General features: G+C 35.0%; 1 protein-coding gene across 10 annotated transcripts in view; it reads left to right on the top strand.

Moving 5' to 3' along the window:
* The window catches only part of IBTK (inhibitor of Bruton tyrosine kinase), a 129669-nt gene that overhangs the window by 55846 nt on the left and 54655 nt on the right, over positions 1 to 19168 (top strand). For 8 of the 10 annotated variants that reach the window (XR_015555216.1, XM_087443818.1, XM_087443819.1 and 5 more), the window contains 7 exons: positions 848 to 908; positions 1463 to 1584; positions 9529 to 9641; positions 13497 to 13645; positions 15012 to 15175; positions 16599 to 16691; positions 17244 to 17387. Coding sequence is in view for 9 of the 10 variants with exons in the window: in XM_087443818.1 (XP_087299944.1) it covers positions 848 to 908; positions 1463 to 1584; positions 9529 to 9641; positions 13497 to 13645; positions 15012 to 15175; positions 16599 to 16691; positions 17244 to 17387 (846 nt within the window). In the remaining variant the exon portion in view is untranslated. The remainder of the gene's footprint in view (positions 1 to 847; positions 909 to 1462; positions 1585 to 9528; positions 9642 to 13496; positions 13646 to 15011; positions 15176 to 16598; positions 16692 to 17243; positions 17388 to 19168) is intronic. The other 2 variants (XM_087443816.1, XM_087443815.1) reach the window with 1 other exon arrangement.

Genomic DNA, 19168 nt, shown 5'->3' with positions numbered 1-19168 from the left:
GCTGAACTATTAAGCATGGCACATATGCTGTGGTGATGTCTTCACTTGTATAATTTACATGAGTAGACATGCGTAACTTGTGTTAAAGATTTGTAGAAATTTCACCATTCCTAACCAAATGTGTTTGCTAGAAGTGTAAATCAATATGTACAGAGATATTAAGAAAAGGAGGGCTACACTAAAATTGACGTAGCATCACACTTTAATTATCCTCAAAATGTTAAAAACTAATGTAGTACAGATGTGAATTTGCAAGTTGTTTTGTATTCGTTGTAAAAATAATTTAAATTATAAACTTTGATTTAAATTTTCACTGATGACTTTAAGTACCTCTTTGGAACCTGAGCGTGCCTTGAAATCTACTTTGAATACAACTATCTAGTCCAAATATCATTTTACACATGAAGATATCAAAGCCCAGGAGGGTAAAGTGAGTTGCTCAAGGTCATGCAGGTAATGGGTAGCAGTGATAATTCTAGATAGAGTACAGGCATCCTGATAGGCCATTGTTCTATCAATATGGTACTCCTTCTGTAGTTAAAGATTATAATTTGTGGAAAATGAAGTTTGGAAAATGAATACTTCCTATTTCATTACCATAGAAAAGGGTTTTCTATCACTTATTTATAAGAGTTACTTGAATTTTATTCAAGATATTTTGGCTATATATCTGTTTATTTGAAATATATAACTACACATAATTCCAAAAAGAATTTGTAGCAGTGGTATATTAATATTTTAAAAAATAACTTATCCAGCAATATAAAATGTCTCTACATATTTGAAAATCTTGACAGGTTTTAGGTTACTCGAGCCTTAAAATAGAATTTTGTGTCTTGTTTTTTAGGTCTCTTGATGTTTTAAGTGATGGTGTTTTGAAGGATCTTTCTGTGTTTTACCGAAAAATGGTAAGTTTTATGTTTTTTCCTGATATTATCAACTAAAGCAGCATATTAGGTCGGACTTCTCAGTGGGATAATTTCCTAGTGAATTCTAATACATTAGAATCTTTAAAAATGAGGACATAAGATTTCTTTACAGATCTCAAGTTAATTATGATAATCAAAATTGAAGCTATTTAATGATAAAATTAATATCTATTTGAATTCCTTTACAAATGAAAGTTATTGAAAGCTTCAGAGAGAATCTTTCATTATTTATTGTTTACCAAAGGTCAGGACAGTGCAAAAACATGGACTCACATGAGATGGATTAATTTGTATTTTATAATAAAGTGGAGTTTTTTGTCTAGTTGTTTTTTTTTGTTTTTGACAGTTTTATGGTATAAACTGTTTAATGAATCTAATCAGTTTTTCCTCTTGTAAATTTAGGAAGTCATTAGGCATTCTAGACTTTTTCTAGTTAACGTCACCACATATTAAAACAAATGGGATATTATACCTATTTAAAAAAAAAACTTTACCAATTTTATATTTAAAAAGTCACATCTTTTTTTCTATAGATTCCAGCAATGGATAGAAGAGTCATTACACCATATCAAGATGGACCAGATATTAGCTATTTGGAAGTGGAAGATGGCGATATCTTTCTGAAAGAAGAAGTAAATGTGGATCAAAATTATTCGTAAGCTCTGTTATCATTTTTTTTTCTTTTACTTCCTTCCTTCTATCCTGACACCCCCGACCTTGGACACTTCTGACACTTTTATATTGATATTGAAAGAAAAAAATTGAGAAACCTGACATAAGTATGTATTTATGTTCATTCTTAGCCTTGGTATAATACAAAGTGAATGCGTAGTTAATATTTGCCATATAACAAAATTAAGTATATGTATGAAAGGAATGTAGCCTTCGTGTTAAACATATTTGGTTGAATAAGTGCATTTATCCTAGCTACCTTCCAAAACACTGCTGAAATTATAATAAAGAAATAAAAAAGGCAGACTGTGCTGAAGCAGAGAGAACAGGAAAGGAGAAAACAGCAGTCAGGAGATGTTAACAGTTTTGGAAATTGGAAAGTGGTTGCTGTGCAGTAGTGACTTAGATCAGAAAAAACTAAAACAGAATTCTGGAAAGGCTTAAGAATTAGAGGTACCAGGTTTATGAAGACCAGGGTGAGGGGTTAGATTTGGAAAAGAGTATCTTTTGAGATTCTTTCAAAGAGGATTGATCTCTTCCTGAACCCCATTCAACCAAGTGATTGCCCCTCCTCCTTCTTGGTCGAAGACTAGAGATTTGCCCTCTGGAGAGGCTGAACCAGAGAGGAGTGCATCAGCCACTCCTCTAGATTCCTCTATAGAGAACCTGACTGGTTCAAGAGATATGACCTACTGTGACTGACATTTGAGAGTCCTCCAACAAAATATCCCAGGTTCTATGTAGTCTCCCTGTAGTGGGGCTGACCGTTTGTCAAGCCCTGCGTAGAACTTCCAATCCTTGTTTTAAGCTTACTTATCAACTGGTTACAGAATTACTTTTCTTCTTCCTTTTTTTTTTTTTTTTTTTTGTGAAGAAGATCAACCCTGAGCTAACATCCATGCCCATCCTCCTCTTTTTGCTGAGGAAGACTTGCCCTGAGCTAACATCCATTGCCAATCCTTGTCCTTTTTTTTTTCCCCTTTTTCTCCCCAAAGCCCCAGTAGATAGTTGTATGTCATAGTTGCACATTCTTCTAGTCGCTGTATGTGGGACACTGCCTGAGCATGGCCGGACAAGCGGTGCGTCAGTGCGCACCTGGGATCCAAACCCAGGTTGCCAGTAGCGGAGCGCGCACTTAACTGCTAAGCCACGGGGCTGGCCCTACTTTTCTTCTACTTGGTAAATGACCTGTTAAAGTCTTTGGATGTTCAAGTCATTTACTATATGTATAGTAACCAACTATGTAACTCACTGGAAAACTGCTCTTGTGTTTCAGAGATGTTCTTTTTTGTTTTTTAAACCCCTTTTCTATAATTTGGTAGCATTTGTAATACTTGAAGTTTATAATTATTTGACACAGATGTATGACATTATTATATTAAAAACTATAATAAAATTATTAACATAAATGTTATTCTTTACAAAATAATAGTATACACAGCTGACCTGTGTAACTACAGATAAATTATATAATGCGATCTATAATTTTTAGGTAAAACAAGACAATTGTAGTCCTTGTAGATAATTTTATTTTCCCTTTCTTTTTTTTTTTTATTGATGTCTTAATAGTTTATAACATTGTGAAATTTTGGTTGTACGTTTTTGTTTGTCAGTTACCATATACGTGTCTCCCTTCACCCCTTGTGCCCACCCCCCACCCCCATTGCCCTTGGTAACCACAATACAGTTTTCTCTGTCCGTGTGTTGGTTTATGTTCCACATATGAGTGAGATCATATTGTGTTTGTCTTTCTCTTTCTGGCTTATTTCACTTAACTTAATACCCTCCAGGTCCATCCATGTCATTGGAAATTGGACGATTGTGTCTTTTTTTATGTCTGAGTAGTATTCCATTGTATATATATACTACATCTTCTTGATCCAATCATCAGTTGAGGGACACTTGGGTTGCTTCCACTTCTTGGCTATAGTGAATAATGCTACAGTGAACATAGGGGTGCATAAGCCTTTTTGGATTGTTGATTTCAGATTCGTTGGATATATTCCCAGTAGTGGGATAGCTGGATCATAGGGTATTACTATTTTTAATTTTTTCAGGAATCTCCATACTGTTTTCCATAGAGGCTGCACCAGTTTGCATTCCTACCAGCTGTGTACGAGAGTTCCTGTTTCTCCACATCCTCTCGAACGTTTGTTATTTTTTTGTCTTGGTGTTTATAGCCATTCTAACGGGCGTGAGGTGATATCTTAGTGTTGTTTTGATTTGCATTTCCCTGATGGTTAGTGATGTTGAACATCTTTTCATGTGCCTATTGGCCATGTGTATATCTTCTTTGGAGAAGTGTCTGTTCATTTCCTCTGCCCATTTTTTGATCAGGTTGTTTGTTTTTTTGTTGTTCAGTTGTGTGAGTTCTTTATATATTATGGAGATTAACCCCTTATCAGATACATGTTTTACAAATATTTTCTCCCAGCTGGTGGGTTGTCTGTTCATTTTGATCCTGGTTTCATTTGTCTTATAGAAGCTCTTTTATCTGATGAAGTCCCACTTGCTTATTTTTTCTTCAGTTTCCCTAGTCTCAGTAGGCATGGCATCCGAAAAGATTCCTTGATGACCGATGTCAAATAGTGTGTTGCCTATATTTTCTTCTTTGAGTTTCATAGTTTCAGGTCTCACCTTCAGGTCTTTGATCCATTTTGAGTTAATTTTTGTGAGTGGCGATAGCAGATGGTCCACTTTCATTCTTTTGCATGTGGCTGTCCAGTTTTCCCAACACCATTTATTGAAGAGACTTTCCTTTCTCCATTGTATGTTCTTAGCTCCTTTGTCGAAAATTAGCTGTCTGTATACGTGTGGTTTTATTTCTGGGCTTTCAATTCTGTTCCATTGATCTGTGTGTCTGTTTTTGTACCAGTACCATCCTGTTTTGATTACTATTGCTTTGTAGTATGTTTTGAAGTCAGGGATTGTGATGCCTCCATCTTTGTTCTTTTTTCTTAGGATTGCTTTAGCTATTCGGGGTCTTTTGTTGCCCTGTATGAATTTTAGTATTCTTTTTTCTATTTCCATGAAGAATGTCATTGGGATTCTAATTGGGATTGCATTGAATCTGTAGATTGCTTTAGGTAATATAGACATTTTAATTATGTTTATTCTTCCAATCCATGTGCATGGGATGTCTTTCCATTTCTTTATGTCATCATCGATTTCTTTCAATAATGTCATGTAGTTTTCATTGTATAGATCTTTCACCTCCTTGGTAAGATTTATTCCTAGATATTTTATTCTTTTTGATACAGTTGTAAATGGTATTATCTTTTTGAGCTCTCTTTCTGTTAGTTCGTTATTAGTATACAGAAATGCAACTGATTTTTGTGAGTTGATTTTGTGTCCTGCAACTTTGCTGTAGTTGTTGATTATTTCTAATAGTTTTCCAATGGATTTTTTAGCGTTTTCTCTATATAAAATCATGTCATCTGCAAATAGTGAGAGTTTCACTTCTTCGTTGCCTATTTGGATTCCTTTTATTCCTTTCTCTTGCCTAATTGTTCTGGCCAAAACCTTCAGTACTATGTTGAATAAGAGTGGTGAGAATGGGCAGCCTTGTCTCGTTCCTGTTCTCAGAGGAATGGCTTTCAGACTTTCCCCGTTGAGTAGGATATTGGCTCTGGGTTTGTCATATATGGCCTTTATTATGTTGGGGTACTTTCCGTCTATACCCATTTTGTTGAGAGCTTTTATCATAAATGGATGTTGGATCCTGTCACATGCCTTCTCTGCATCTATTGAGGTGACCATGTGGTTTTTATTCTTTGTTTTGTTGATGTGGTGTATGACGTTGATTGATTTGCGGATGTTGAACCATCCCTGCATCCCTGGTATAAATCCCACTTGATCATGGTGTATGATCTTTTTAGTGTATTGCTGTATTTGGTTTGCCAATATTTTGTTGAGGATTTTTGCATCTATGTTCATCAGGGATATTGGCCTGTAATTTTCCTTCTTTGTATTGTCTTTGTCTGGCTTTGGTATCAGGGTGATGTTGGCCTCGTAGAATGAGTTAGGAAGTGTTCCATCTTCCTCCATTTTTTGGAATAGGTTGAGAAGGATGGGTATTAAATCTTCTTTGAATGTTTGGTCGAGAGAAGTCATCTGGTCCTGGACTTTTATTTTTTGGGAGGTTTTTGATTACTATTTCAATCTCTTTATTTGTGATTGGTCTATTCAGATTCTCTATTTCTTCTTGGTTCAGTTTTGGGAGGTTGTATGAGTCTAAGAATTTATCCATTTCTTCTAGATTGTCCAATTTGTTGGCATATTGTTTCTCATAGTATTCTCTTATAATCCTTTGTATTTCCGTGGTATCCATTGTAATTTCTCCTCTTTCATTTCTAATTTTATTTATTTGAGCCTTTTCTCTTTTTTACTTAGTAAGTCTGGCTAAGGGTTTGTTAATTTTGTTTATCTTCTCAAAGAACCAACTCTTTGTTTCATTAATCCTTTCCACTATTTTTTTTGGTCTCAATTTCATTTATTTCTGCTCTAGTTTTTATTATTTCTCTCCTTCTGCTGACTTGGGGCTTTGTTTGTTCTTCTCTTTCTAGTTCTGTTCGATGTAATTTAAGGTTGCTTATTTGGGCTTTTTCTTGTTTGTTAAGGTGGGCCTGTATTGCTATGAATTTCCCTATCAGGAACACTTTTGCTGCATCCCATATGAGTTGGTATGGCATATTTTCATTTTCGTTTGTTTCCAGATATTTTTTGATTTCTCCTTTAATTTCATCAATGATCATGATGAATGGTTGTTCAGTAGCATGTTGTTTAATCTCCACATCTTTGTCACTTTCCCAGTTTTGTTCTTGTAGTTGATTTCCAGTTTCATAGCATTATGGTCTGAAAAAATGCTTGTTATGATTTCAATCTTCTTAAATTTAGTGAGGCTTGCCTTGTTTCCCAGCATATGGTCTATACTTGAGAATGTTCCATGCGCGCTTGAAGAGAATGTGTAGTCAGCTGTTTTTGGATGGAGTGCTCTGTATATATCTACTAGGTCCATCTCATCCAGTTTTTCATTTAAGTCCACTGTTTATTGACTTTTTGTCTGGATGATCTATCCATTGATGTAAGTGGGGTATTAAGATCCCCTACTATTATTGTGTTGTTGTTAATATCTCCTTTTAGGTTTGTTAATAGTTGCTTTATGTACTTTGGTGCTCCTATGTTGGGTGTGTATAAGATGTCTTCTTGATGGAGTGTCCCTTTTATCATTATATGTTGCCCCTCTTTGTGTCTCTTAACCCATTTTATCTTGAAGTCTACTTTGTGTGATATGACTATGGCAACACCTGCTTTCTTTTGTTTGCCATTAGCTTAGAGTATTTTCTTCTTCACTGTGAGCCTGTGCTTGTCTTTAGAGCTGAGATGTGTTTCCTGGAGGCAGCATATTGTTGGGTCTTGCTTTTAGTCCATCCTGCTTCTCTGTGTCTTTTGATTGGAGAGTTCAATCCATTTACATTTAGAGTAATTATTGATATATTATATGAGGGCTTAATGTTGCTGTTTTATCGTTTATTTTCTGGTTCTTTGCATTTCCTTTGTTTCTTGTCCCATGTGTTTCTGACTGCCAATTCAGTTTGATTGTACTGTCTTATGACTCTTATAGTTTTCTCTTTATTTATCATATGTGATTTTGTTCTGATTATTTGTTTAGTGGTTACCTTGAGGTTTGTATAAAAGATCTTGTATATGAGATAGTCCATTATCTGATGGCCTCTTATTTCCTTATACTAAGTCAATTTGATCTCTTTCCTCTTCCCCTTCTAAGTTATTCTTGTCACAACTTATTCTATCTTGTGTTGTGGGTGTGTGTTTAAGTGATGAGGTTATATTTATTTTTGGTTATTTCCTTCTTTTCATCTTTGATTTTGGTGTTTAAGTGGTTGCTAACCTATTCTGGTAAAGATCTACTATTTTTCTGATTTTGTCTACCTATTTTTCTCCTTGCTCCAAGCTTTGTATTCTCTTTCTCTTCTTTTTTTCAGGCCTGAGGGCCTTCTTGAGCATTTCTTGTAGTAGGGGTCTTGTGGCCATGAACTCCCTTAGCTTTTGTTTATCTGGGAAAGTTATTATTTCTCCATCATATTTGAGGGATATTTTCGCTGGATAGAGTATTCTTGGCTGAAAGTTTTTGTCTTTCAGTATTTTGCATATATCGTTCCAGTCACTCCTAGCCTGTAAAGTTTCTGTTGAGAAATCTGCTGAGAGCCTGATGGGAGTTCCTTTGTACGTTATTTTTTGTTTTTGTCTAGCTGCCCTTAATATTGTTTCTTTGTCATTGATTTGAGCCAGTTTTACTACTATATGTCTTGGAGCGGGCCTTTGCCTGTTGACATATTTAGGCGACCTGTTGGCTTCACTTACTGATATTTCCTGCTCCTTGCCCAGATTTGGCAAGTTCTCAGCTATTATTTCCTCGAATAGGCTCTCTGTTCCTCTTTCCCTCTCTTCTCCCTCAGGAGTACCTATAATTCTTATGTTACATTTCCTAATTGAGTCGGATATTTCTCAGAGACTTTCTTCATTTCTTTTTAGTCTCAGTTCTTTCTCCTCCTCCATCTGGAGCGTATCTGTATTCCTATCCTCTATCATGCTAATTCTTTCCTCTATATTGTCATCTCTGTTCTTTAACAATTCCGTATTCTCCTTTATCTCCTCCATTGTGTTCTTCATCTCCATCAATACTGATTGTTTTTTTTTTTTTAATGATTTCAATCTCTTTTGTGAAGAAACTCCTTATCTCATTGAATTGTTTATCTGTGTTTTCTTGTATTTCGTTGAGCTTTTTTATGACAGCTATTTTGAATTATCTGTCGTTTAGGTTATGGGTTTCTATGCCTTCAGGGTTGATTTCTGGGTGCTTGTCATTTTCCTTTTGTTCTGGCGATTTAATGTACATTTGCATTGTGGTTCCTGTATTCACTTTGTTTTTCCTCATCCTGGAAATATCTGGTTGCAGTTTCCACCTGCAGCCACCATGTGGGGGTCAAGGGCTGTGTAATCTGAGCCCCCTGCCCTCCGCAGCGGCTGCTCTGACTGGTCGGCTGAGCTGCAGTGTCAGGCATGGAGGGGGGGCTCTCTCTTTTGCCCGCTGGGTCTGTGGCTTGGGGGGCTTCTCGCTCACCCCTTGTTATCAGCCCTCCTGGGGTGCTCAGATGTTGGTGGCACCCCTGCAGCAGTTCTGAGTCCTGTGTGTGGAGTTTCCCACTGGCTGAGAGAGCCTGAAGAGCTACGGTTTCCCTGCAGAGGGCCACCCCCTCCCCCCTTTCTGGGAGCTGCACAACCCGAATCGTGGATCTGATGGGGAGGGAGAGGATTTCTCCTTACCTCTCCCCACTTCCTCCAGGGGCCCCAGCACATCTACTCTCAGATGTGCAGCAGTGTGGGTCTTTCCAGTGTCACTTTTTGCTGTATGAGACTCCCTTGTTGGTCTGTGACTGTCCCTTTTGTTGTATCTTATTGGGGGAAGAGTTTATGGGAAAGCTCACTCCGCCATGATGCTGATATCACACCTTATTTTCCCTTTCTTGATTAATAATACTTAATTCAGGGAATTAAGCATTCTCTGAAATGCTTTAAAAATTATCACCAAATATTTCTAGTTCAAGATCATAGTTTGTAATAGCTGGTGTGTGAACATGTGCAGTATTTTACTTTTCATAGTATTTTCCTATATACTATCTTGTTTCTAACTTTTACAGAAATGCTAGGGGTAGAACAAGTAATTGTATCACACAGATGTTCAGTAAAATTGAGTAATTTGCTCTGGGCCATATAGATTAATATGACTAGAGCATGTGTATCCTTTGTGTTTTCTGTTTGACCAAAATGCTATATACTGTAGCTTAAAATGCATAGTTATGCTGTTTCATCTCTAACTTAAGTGACTCTTATGTTTGCTTTTTCCTAGGGAAAATATGTTTAAGAAGGCAAAAACAAAAGCAAAGAGGAAGCCACGTAAGCGTTCAGATAGTTCTGGAGGTTATAATCTTTCAGATATTATTCAGAGTCCACCATCTACAGGTTAGTGGAAAGTGTTTTAGGATATATTTCCCATCTAATCTTTCATGTCTCTATTCATTATCTAATTCATTTACCATATATTAAATACTGTTATATATCGTCTGCTGGGGCTACTGAAATAGAAGATAGTCCTTGTCTTAGGAGGGCTACAGAAAATGATAGTATATTGTGGTAAGTACTCTGATCGAAGTTTGCTCTGTGAGCACAAAAGAGGCACGCAGACTAGTCTGAGCTGATCAGGGAAGACCTCTTAGAGGAAAGTTATACCTGAGTTGGATCTTGAAGAATGAAGAGAGGTTGGCCAAGAAAAGGAGGCAATAGACATACTAAGCAAAGGGGGCAGTATGTTCCCAAGCCTCAAGGCACTAGAAAGAACTGTACATTTCTTGTGCATAAAGTTCAGCATGGCTCAGCCATACAGGCTATGTGCAGATATGAGATAGGTTGGAGAGGGTTAGATTTTAGAGGGTATTGTATGCTAAACTAAGGAATTTGGATTTTATTCTAAAGGCTATGGGTAGTTATTGATGGATTTTTAAGGCAGGGTATGACTGGATAAGATTTATGTTTTTAGAAAGACCACTCTGTCCAGTGGCATAGAGGGTTAGAGGTGGGCAAAACATGACAGAGATACTATTATTCTGTGGATTCACTTCATAAATATCAGTGCTCCAAGCGAGATGCTATTCACATGCATAAGAGGTTATAATTCAGTAGTAGAATACAGCACATTTTACATCTAGGCATTATGTGAGCCTGTTTGAAAGTAACAATTATGTAGTTTTTCTACAATTTTTTCCCCAATTTTTAATTTTGAAAGTCTTTAACTTACTGAAAAGATAAAAGAAAAATACGATGAACACCTTATGTACACTTCATCCAGATTTACTGTTAACCTCTTACCACATTTGCTTTTTCTTGCAGGCTTTCTATTGCCTACTCTCTTTCCTCATCCTCCAAACATTCTATACACGTACTTTTTACTGAGCCACTTGGAAGTAAGTTGTGGACGTGACATTTGCCCCCAACTTTAATATGAATCCCCTAAGAATAAGGATATTCTTCTACACAACCACAATACCATTATCACATCTAAGACAATTAACATTAACTCATTAATATTATCCAGTATTACAGTCACTATTCAGACTTGCTAATTGTCCAAAAATGTTTTTATAGCCTTTTTTTTTTTTTTGAGGAAGATCAGCCCTGAGCTAACATCCGTTGCCAGTCCTCCTCTTTTTGCTGAGGAAGGCTGGCCCTGGGCTAACATCCGTGTTCATCTTCCTCTACTTTGTATGGGACCCTGCCACAGCATGGCTTGACAAGCAATGCGTCAGTCCGTGCCCAGGATCCGAACCTGCACACCCCGGGCTGCTGAATTGGAGTGTGTGCACTTAACCACTACACCACCGGGCCAGCCCTATACCCTTTTTTTTAACCTTAAAAAAATCTGGTATCTTATCAAGATGGACATTGCCTTTGCTTATTAGTGTCTCTTTAGTCTGTTTTAATTAGAGCAGTACCACTCAGACCTTTTTGTTTTGTTTTCAAAAGTTTAGGCCAGTAGTATTATAGACCATCGCACAATCTGGATTCATCTGATTAGATCCAGATTAAACCATCTAAACTTTAGTAGTTTCTTTAGAGAAAAATATGAAGTGAGACTAGAACGTAATGAGAATACAGTATGGCTTTCAGAGATGATAGGTGTGTCTGTAGCAGTAAGACATAAACTGGTGCAATTTCTAATCAGCAGTATTTTTTTTTTTTTTTTAATTTTTATTGATTTATTTTTTCCCCCAAAGCCCCAGTAGATAGTTGTATGTCATAGTTGCAGAGCCTTCTAGTTGCTGTATGTGGGATGCAGCCTCAGCATGGACGGAGAAGCGGTGCCCCAGTGCACGCCCAGGATCCGAACCCAGGCTGCCAGCAGCGGAGCGCACGCACTTAACCGCTAAGCCACGGGGCCAGCCCCTCTGTCAGCGGTATTTTTATAGTCAATCAGCCTTATACAAGCAACTTTGAAAAATACAAGTGCACGTTGTTTTGTGTCCCTGTGAAAAAAATAGCTATTATTCACGGCAAAGAGAGAATATCTTTTTATGTTTAAGATCTATAAAGGAGGTATTTGACTTGTTCGATAATGTTCAAGGTAATAAAAAATGTCAAGAATAGTTGTTTTAGATAACACAAAAGATATAAAAAAGATAATATACCTAAATTGATTGATGAAGCACTGAAGATAGGTCTTTTCCATTTATTACATCTCCTGATTTCTATTTTAGGACCTTTCAAAATGTAAAATTCTGCGATTTTGTGTTCTCTGTGTTGTGTGAATTACCTTTACTCCTTGGAAGGAGGCATAGAATAAATGGATAGACCGTCATGAAACTAGTGATTTTTAGTCACCTAAAAGACTAATGGAAAAAGCAGATATTTGGTTTATTTCAAATAATGTTATTAGCACATGTGTTAGAGTCTTAGCATTTCAGAGCTGGAAGAGACATTAGTAATGAACTAATTTATGTCCCTTCCTTTAAAGCTGAGGAAACAAACTCAGAAAACTTTAGTGATTTAGGGTGGTTTCAGAGAGAAACAGAATTTATTTTCATGATTCCAGTTCTGTGTTCTTCCTTCTGTACCACTTTTTCTGTGGCCGAAGTAGATAATGATTAAAAGGTTAAATTTAATTGGGGGCCAAAAAGACCTATTCCGGAAGAAAATTTGAGTGTGAGGCAAATTTCATCAAAGATGGTTGTGTGAAGGCTTAACATTTATTTGTGTTGATCCTTAAAGATAGATGCAAGACACTCTGTGAAAGTGTTTTTTTACCAAAAATAATTGTTGGCCACTTTAATCATCATCTTTATTCATTAGATTTATTTCTGATTGACTTTTAGGGAGCATTCCAGTATTAAATATACTCTCTTAGATAAATAATTTTTAAAGGATTGTGGGGGAAAAAAGTTTGAATGTGATTTTCAAACTGTATTTTAGCAATGGTAACAAAAGAGGCATATATCTTGTCAAAGTGATTTATTATCTGGAAAATAATAAATAAAAGAGATGGTATGTTTTATTTATTTTTAAATCAATTGTACAACTTTTAGTTACAGCTCATATAATTGTTTATTTTGTTTATTTTTCTACTTCATTTAGATTCTACTAAATTTGAAATATGTGAAAATAAACACATGAACCTAAGCAAAAGTTTACTTTTTACTCTGTTTATATTTGAAATAACTGTGATCTGCTAATGAACCTGGATACCAGATGTGGCAGGGAGACAGGTATTTAGCTTGCCTAAGAGAAGAAATAGTATATACATTTCATAACAACTCTTTTGCTTTAAGTGAAAGCAGAAGCCCAGGCTTCTGCTACTGGGCCAGTCTGCTGGCTAGGTGAGAAGCAGAAAGGGTACAAAGCTCCTCCCACACAGAATGGGGCCATTCCTCCTCTGCAGGGGTACAGAGACCTCTGTACAGGGAGACAGATGAGAAAGGGGTCTGGAGTTTATTAATTTTGTCTTCTTTCTTTATGGGGAAAAAACATTCTGAATCAATTCTTAAAGCAGATCCCAAAGAACTGTCTTCTTCAGGTTCATTGCATAATTTGTGTAATTGAAATGAGTAAGACTGTTGTTTTAAAATCTCCTCCATTTCATTTTTTCACTTCAACTGATTTCTTTCTTCAGTTAGCTTGAATTATTAAGATTTTGGTACAGTGGCTATAATTTAAATGTTACTAAATCTGGATAAATGGAAGCTTTTAGTTCTTTTTGGTTCATTGAATATAATACATATATGTTTAATGTATATGTGTTTAAATATTTTTAAAAATTTTACCTTTTAGGATTATTAAAGTCTGGTAAGACCACTTCTGTGGAATCTCTTCCAGAACTATTAACATCAGACTCTGAAGGAAGCTATGCAGGAGTGGGTAGTCCTAGAGATTTACAGTCCCCTGATTTCACAACAGGATTTCATTCAGATAAGATTGAGGTTTGTTTTTATTTGTTTATTAATGTACCATTTTTTTAATTTCAAATTTTATGTGTATAGACAGTTTATCTTTAGTTTTCCGTTGGTTTTACTCTTAACTTTAAAACAGTCTCCTGGCTGGTTTATAAGAAAATATAATTAATGGCAATATGTAGTGTTAGTTTTCTGAAATTTGCATAATTTTTCTAGTTTTAAAGATTTTAATGGCAGTTTTGAGCCTTTTATGACAATCTTTCTGCAACTAACATATGGTGTTGCTGTAAAATATAACACTGTATAGACATATTGAAAAATATAGCTAAATTACTTGAAATTATTTTGTGAAATGTCAGTTAACACCAGGTAAAAATTGTCAAGGGAAAATTATTTTGAAAGGAAGCCTAATTTCAAATGCTGCATCGTCTCTTTCCTCCATGGTGTAAACTGGAGCAATACAATCTGGAATGGAGTTCTCCTAGTTTAGCACAATTGACGTTAAGGTACAGAATTCCTAGTCTTGTCAACTCTGGGGAGGCCGTTTTTTAGACATTTCTTAACATTTTATTCTGTAATTGTTAATCTATGGGGAAGGAAAATGTCTAACTTATTAGATATAGAGTCATTTTTTCCTAACCCTATACATCCTCAAAACATATTAGAACTTCTAGAAATTTTTAAGACAATGGAAAATTTACCCTTTCTTCTTAGAGTCTTCTAGGCCTCAAAGATGGATTTAAAAAAATTTTTTTTTATGTAGGGTAGAAATTTGGGGGCAATTCATATGAATACTAAGGTTAGGCTAGAAGACAGTTGAGGTTTAAAGGAAGGTTGGAGGCATGCTGTGAATGTCTGGCAATAACAGAAGAATCTCGTGGTGGTGGAAGTACCATTTTAATAACTTTCTTGACCTATTGTAATAGCAATAGTTTTAGGGTCCCTTTTGAAGTGTCAATATTATTTGACTTTAATTTTATTCAGAATACTTTAATTATATTCAAAGTGAATTATATGACTTTTATACTAAACTTTCATTTTGTTTCATATTAAAGTCATGGACATTGTTTTCAAGTTACTGCTTCATATCTTAACAACTTTTATTTATTAACATTGTTAATACTCATGTAAATAGGGATTTAATATGCAAACTTATTTTCCTAAAAATTATTCCCAAAGCTCACAATAATTAAGTTAGAGTCACTGATATGGTTTGTGAATTGGTTAAGGCATTAAACTGTAGAAGAACTCAATTGAAAATGCTAGATGCTAATTGTCATAAGATTTTAGTATAATTTACCAATATTTATTAAGTACCATCTATGTGTTAGCTACTGTGCTGGGTGCCTGCTATTATTCACTTTTTTAATGTTTTTTCTTTTTTAACCCCCAGGGGAAAGTTAAACCATGTGCTAATGGTACACCTACGGCATATTTTAGGGAAGATTTGAAACCATGGGAAAAATCACCAATACTTAAAATATCTGCTCCACAGCCCATTCCCAGTAACAGAATTGATAATACAAGCTCTTCTAGTTGGGTTGCTGGTTATTTCAGGTAGGGTTTTCATTTTGTTCTGTACCTGTTAGTCTGAGAAATATTCATTTTTTAGTCAAATGAAAATTTTAATGAAGTACATTTAAAAATATTAATATAAATGTCTAATACACAGAAAATTACCTAACTGCATACAAATTACTACTACATACATAGAAATTACTAACCTCAGAGCTAAAATAGGCTCTTTTTTTCTAGATAAAAATTTACTTGCCTTTGCATTGTCATCAGTGAGTACTAGTAAATACTGTTAAAACACATGCACACACACACGTGTATGTATATATAGTGACTTGATATCAGCTATTTTTTTTTGATAGTATATATTAGTTAAAATTCCCACTCAGGAAGACCATTTTGTCATCTGTAGGCTGACTTTATCTTTTTTTAGCACATTAAGAGGTATTTAAGATATCACAAAATGTACTCTTATTCACAGTTAATTTTCAGAGGATATTCATTTAATGTTATACTGTGCTTTTAACTTAGCTGTATTTTATCCATATTTTTCTTTTACTTAGAAAAGTCAGTTTTTAAAACTGAAGGAGTAGATATAATTAGAATGCGCTATTGTTTCATTCTGCTTATTGAGCTTGTGCTTCATCTTTATGTATCTACTCTGGTTTATAATAGGGTGAAATTGTTAGTTGACTGACCAGTTATATTATCATCTGGACCATTTGTGTAATTATTTTCAGATATGCTGTATTTTGCACAGTTCAAACAAAGATTGTGATGTCCCAGTTTTTGTTGCTTCATGGTCTAAACGTGGTTCAGAAATTAATCTCAAATTTTTTTGCCTTTTTAAGTAAACATATTTGTGGGAACACCTGGAAGCATCTTCTAATTACTAATGTTAGACTATTTTATTAAACATGTTTTAAGAATAGCTTGGTGTAAAGTCAGCAAAATAGGTTGCCTCTTTCTAAAGATCATAGAATTTTTTTCTCATTATGCCACAACTCCCTCTGGTGGGTCTCTAATATTGTTGAGCATCCCTAAGTTTTTCCATTAAATATTCTTTTATTCACATTAGGAAATAGTAAGAATTTTGTTTGTTAAAAATAGAATATAATTTTCAAGATCCATTCATCTTAAAGGATAAGAATTTACATAGAACGTTCTTCTACCTAAGTTAGATAAGAATCTTTCTGTTACTTGGCTTTTTTTTTCTTTAAGAGTTTCAGTTATATCACTTAACATTATGACTTTGGATGCATTGTAGTTGTTATGTATGTATGTGTATATAAAAGCAGCTTTCATTCAAAACATCCTTTTTGCAGATGGCCACAGCTGACTAAATAAACCTAAATTATCCTCTCATTATCATCTTTATATATAATTTACACTTTCAGTGAAGTTTGAGGGTTGGACTTTGTGGATAAATGAATGCATTGTAAAGTAACTTTTATATGTCTTTTAGTCCTGTCAGCCCTCCTGTCATGGATCTCAGAACCATCATGCAAATTGAAGAAAGTAGACAGAAATGTGGAGCTACGCCAAAGACGAATTTGGGGTTGGTTAAAAAAAATCATAACAAAGGAAAGACCATGTTGTGTTACAGTTCTGCCCTAAAGAATTGGAAAGACCTACTGGAGCTTTCCTATTATTTTTCTGCATTTGATGTTAAAGTTAATTAAAAGCTCTTTTCTGGATAAGTTAGCCCCTATAACGTTATTTCTTAAATATATACTAAAGATTGAGTTGGGTTGATAGTCCAGCTCTTGTGGCATACAATATTACGTGCCAGAAACTTGCCTTTAAAATGATCATTGGACTATTTCTGATGCAAGTGTGATGGAAGTGTATTTTAGTAGGAGGGCTCATATGTAACTATTACTTGATCATTGATCGTATAAACTGATACTGTCACTCTTGAAAGTTGTGGCCATTTTGATGCAGTAATAGTAAAATCTCATCAAATAAACAAAGCAATATAATTACCTGTAACCTTCTTTAAGCAGAAATCAAGGCTAATTGGTTTAACTTAATTTCTAGCAAAATGATTTCTCGTGGAATTAAACTTTCTCAGAAGCAGTGAAACTAATCGGTTTAACTTAATTTCTAGCAAAATGATTTCTCATGGAGTTAAACTTTCTCAGAAGCAACGAAAAATGATTGCAATGACTACCAAAGAAAGTAATTCAGGAATGAATAGCGTGGAAACAGTTTTAACCACTCCTTCAAAAACCCCAAAACCAGCAAATGCATGGTATGCTCTAATTTTTATTAAAATAAGCATAGATCTGTGCATTAGCTTTTAAGGTAGTTATTGGCTTCTGGGTTTTTTTTTTTTCTCCCTATCTTTTCACCTACTTTATTCCTCTCTTTGCTTGTAAGTTAAATATTGGACCTTTGGAAATAAAGACTTTATTGTTTTGACAAGTACATCATGGTTTTCAAAAATTTCTTGTACATAGATGTAATTTCTTCCTGGTGTTGTAATTAGTGTTTATTGCTAAAGCAATTTAAAGGAGCATTCTTATTTTTTTTATTTTTTATAAGAAATAATATGTATCAGAATTATTTGATAAAAGCAAGCATTAATTTCTTTGTTTTTCTGTATGCATCATGAATATCTTTATGTTGCTACAGTCATAGCTTGTCATTGTCACCTTTTTAAGCAGGGCTATTTACTTAACGTTATATCATGTAAGTTTTCTCCATTAGAATTTACTCATAATGGCAGCATTAATAGGAATAATCTCCAAAGAGGTCATATAGCAATTTTGAGATGTGTAAAATAGGTTGTACTTTCTGCTCCCCTCTCATCTTCCCTTTTATTTATTTCCATTGGGAACCATTTCTAGAGGAAAAGTTCATGGATAGTGTGAAGGGCAAGGAAGAGATCAGTAGAACCCTGTTTCTCCCAGGCATTGAAGAGGATCTTGCAGGCTTCCCTTGGTTTTAGGAAATCCCTTCATTGCTTCTGATGTCACATTTTTCTGTTTGTAAGAGGGAATATTTTCCCAATTAAGATGTAAATTGTTTTAAGAGAGTGGCAAGTTATTTTATTTTGAGTGCCACCAATGGGACTAAATCAGTGTCTCTCAGAGCCTCTAGTACATATAAAGCATGATCACAGAAAAAGTAAAACAATAGGTGGGAAAACCCAAGTGAAAAAAGAGAGAGTAAAACTTGAGATAATGAGTTTAGTAGAATGTTTTAATTCATCAGTATTGTTGCATACCTTCTGTATGCGAGGCACTGTTCCAGTTGTGGTGGTAAGGCAATATACAAGACTAATTTGGTCACTGCCTCTGTAAGGTTGATGGGGTTGCTGTTACAACATTGAGTTGTGTTTTGCCTAAACAAAAGTATGGAAAAGACAAAAAAAGTTCTTGGATCAGCTCTAAGGTACTAAATATATTGCAATTTGAGAGAATTAACTAAGCACATGAGGAAGCTTTGGGTTTAGTAATAGAGTTTTAGCCATGCCGTCAATCAGTTTCCTTATTTAAAAACAAAAAGTAAATGAACAAAAGAAGAAAGAAAACAATGATCACTCAAACCAGGGAATCCAGCTAATGGGCAAATAGTAAATTTCTTGGTTCAGAATCTGTTTCAAACATAGGAGTTCTTTCCAGCCCCAATAAAAAAATTTCTTTAATCAAATTAAAACACAAACATAGTTTAAAAAATTTAATAGCATGGTAATACTCCAAGGCTTATAATGCAAGACAGCAGTTCCTGTCCCAAATCTTCCCATTAGTGACTGGTTAATTAAGATTCACAACAGAGTCATGTTGTGAGTATGAGTATATTTCATTTTTTTTACACTTTTCTGTACTCATCACTAATTTTCCCCCCCAAACTCACTAAAACATAGCTCTTTCCAATATGGTGAAACTATATTACCATATAGGTAATATCAGTTTGATTTGTTTTCTTGGAGGCATCTTCCTTAGAGCCCTGTGTTCTCTGGTCTGAACTGGGTCTTTTCCAGGCCTGCTAAGTCTGTCATCTTGAGACTTCTCTTAACTGTCATCCTGA

Source organism: Ceratotherium simum, chromosome 19 (genome assembly GCF_057802395.1).
Source record: "Ceratotherium simum simum isolate JZ-2026a chromosome 19, ASM5780239v1, whole genome shotgun sequence".
In the NCBI taxonomy this organism is placed as follows: domain Eukaryota; kingdom Metazoa; phylum Chordata; class Mammalia; order Perissodactyla; family Rhinocerotidae; genus Ceratotherium; species Ceratotherium simum.
Note: the sequence above shows the minus strand (reverse complement) of the source record. Positions and strands in the feature narration are given on the sequence as shown.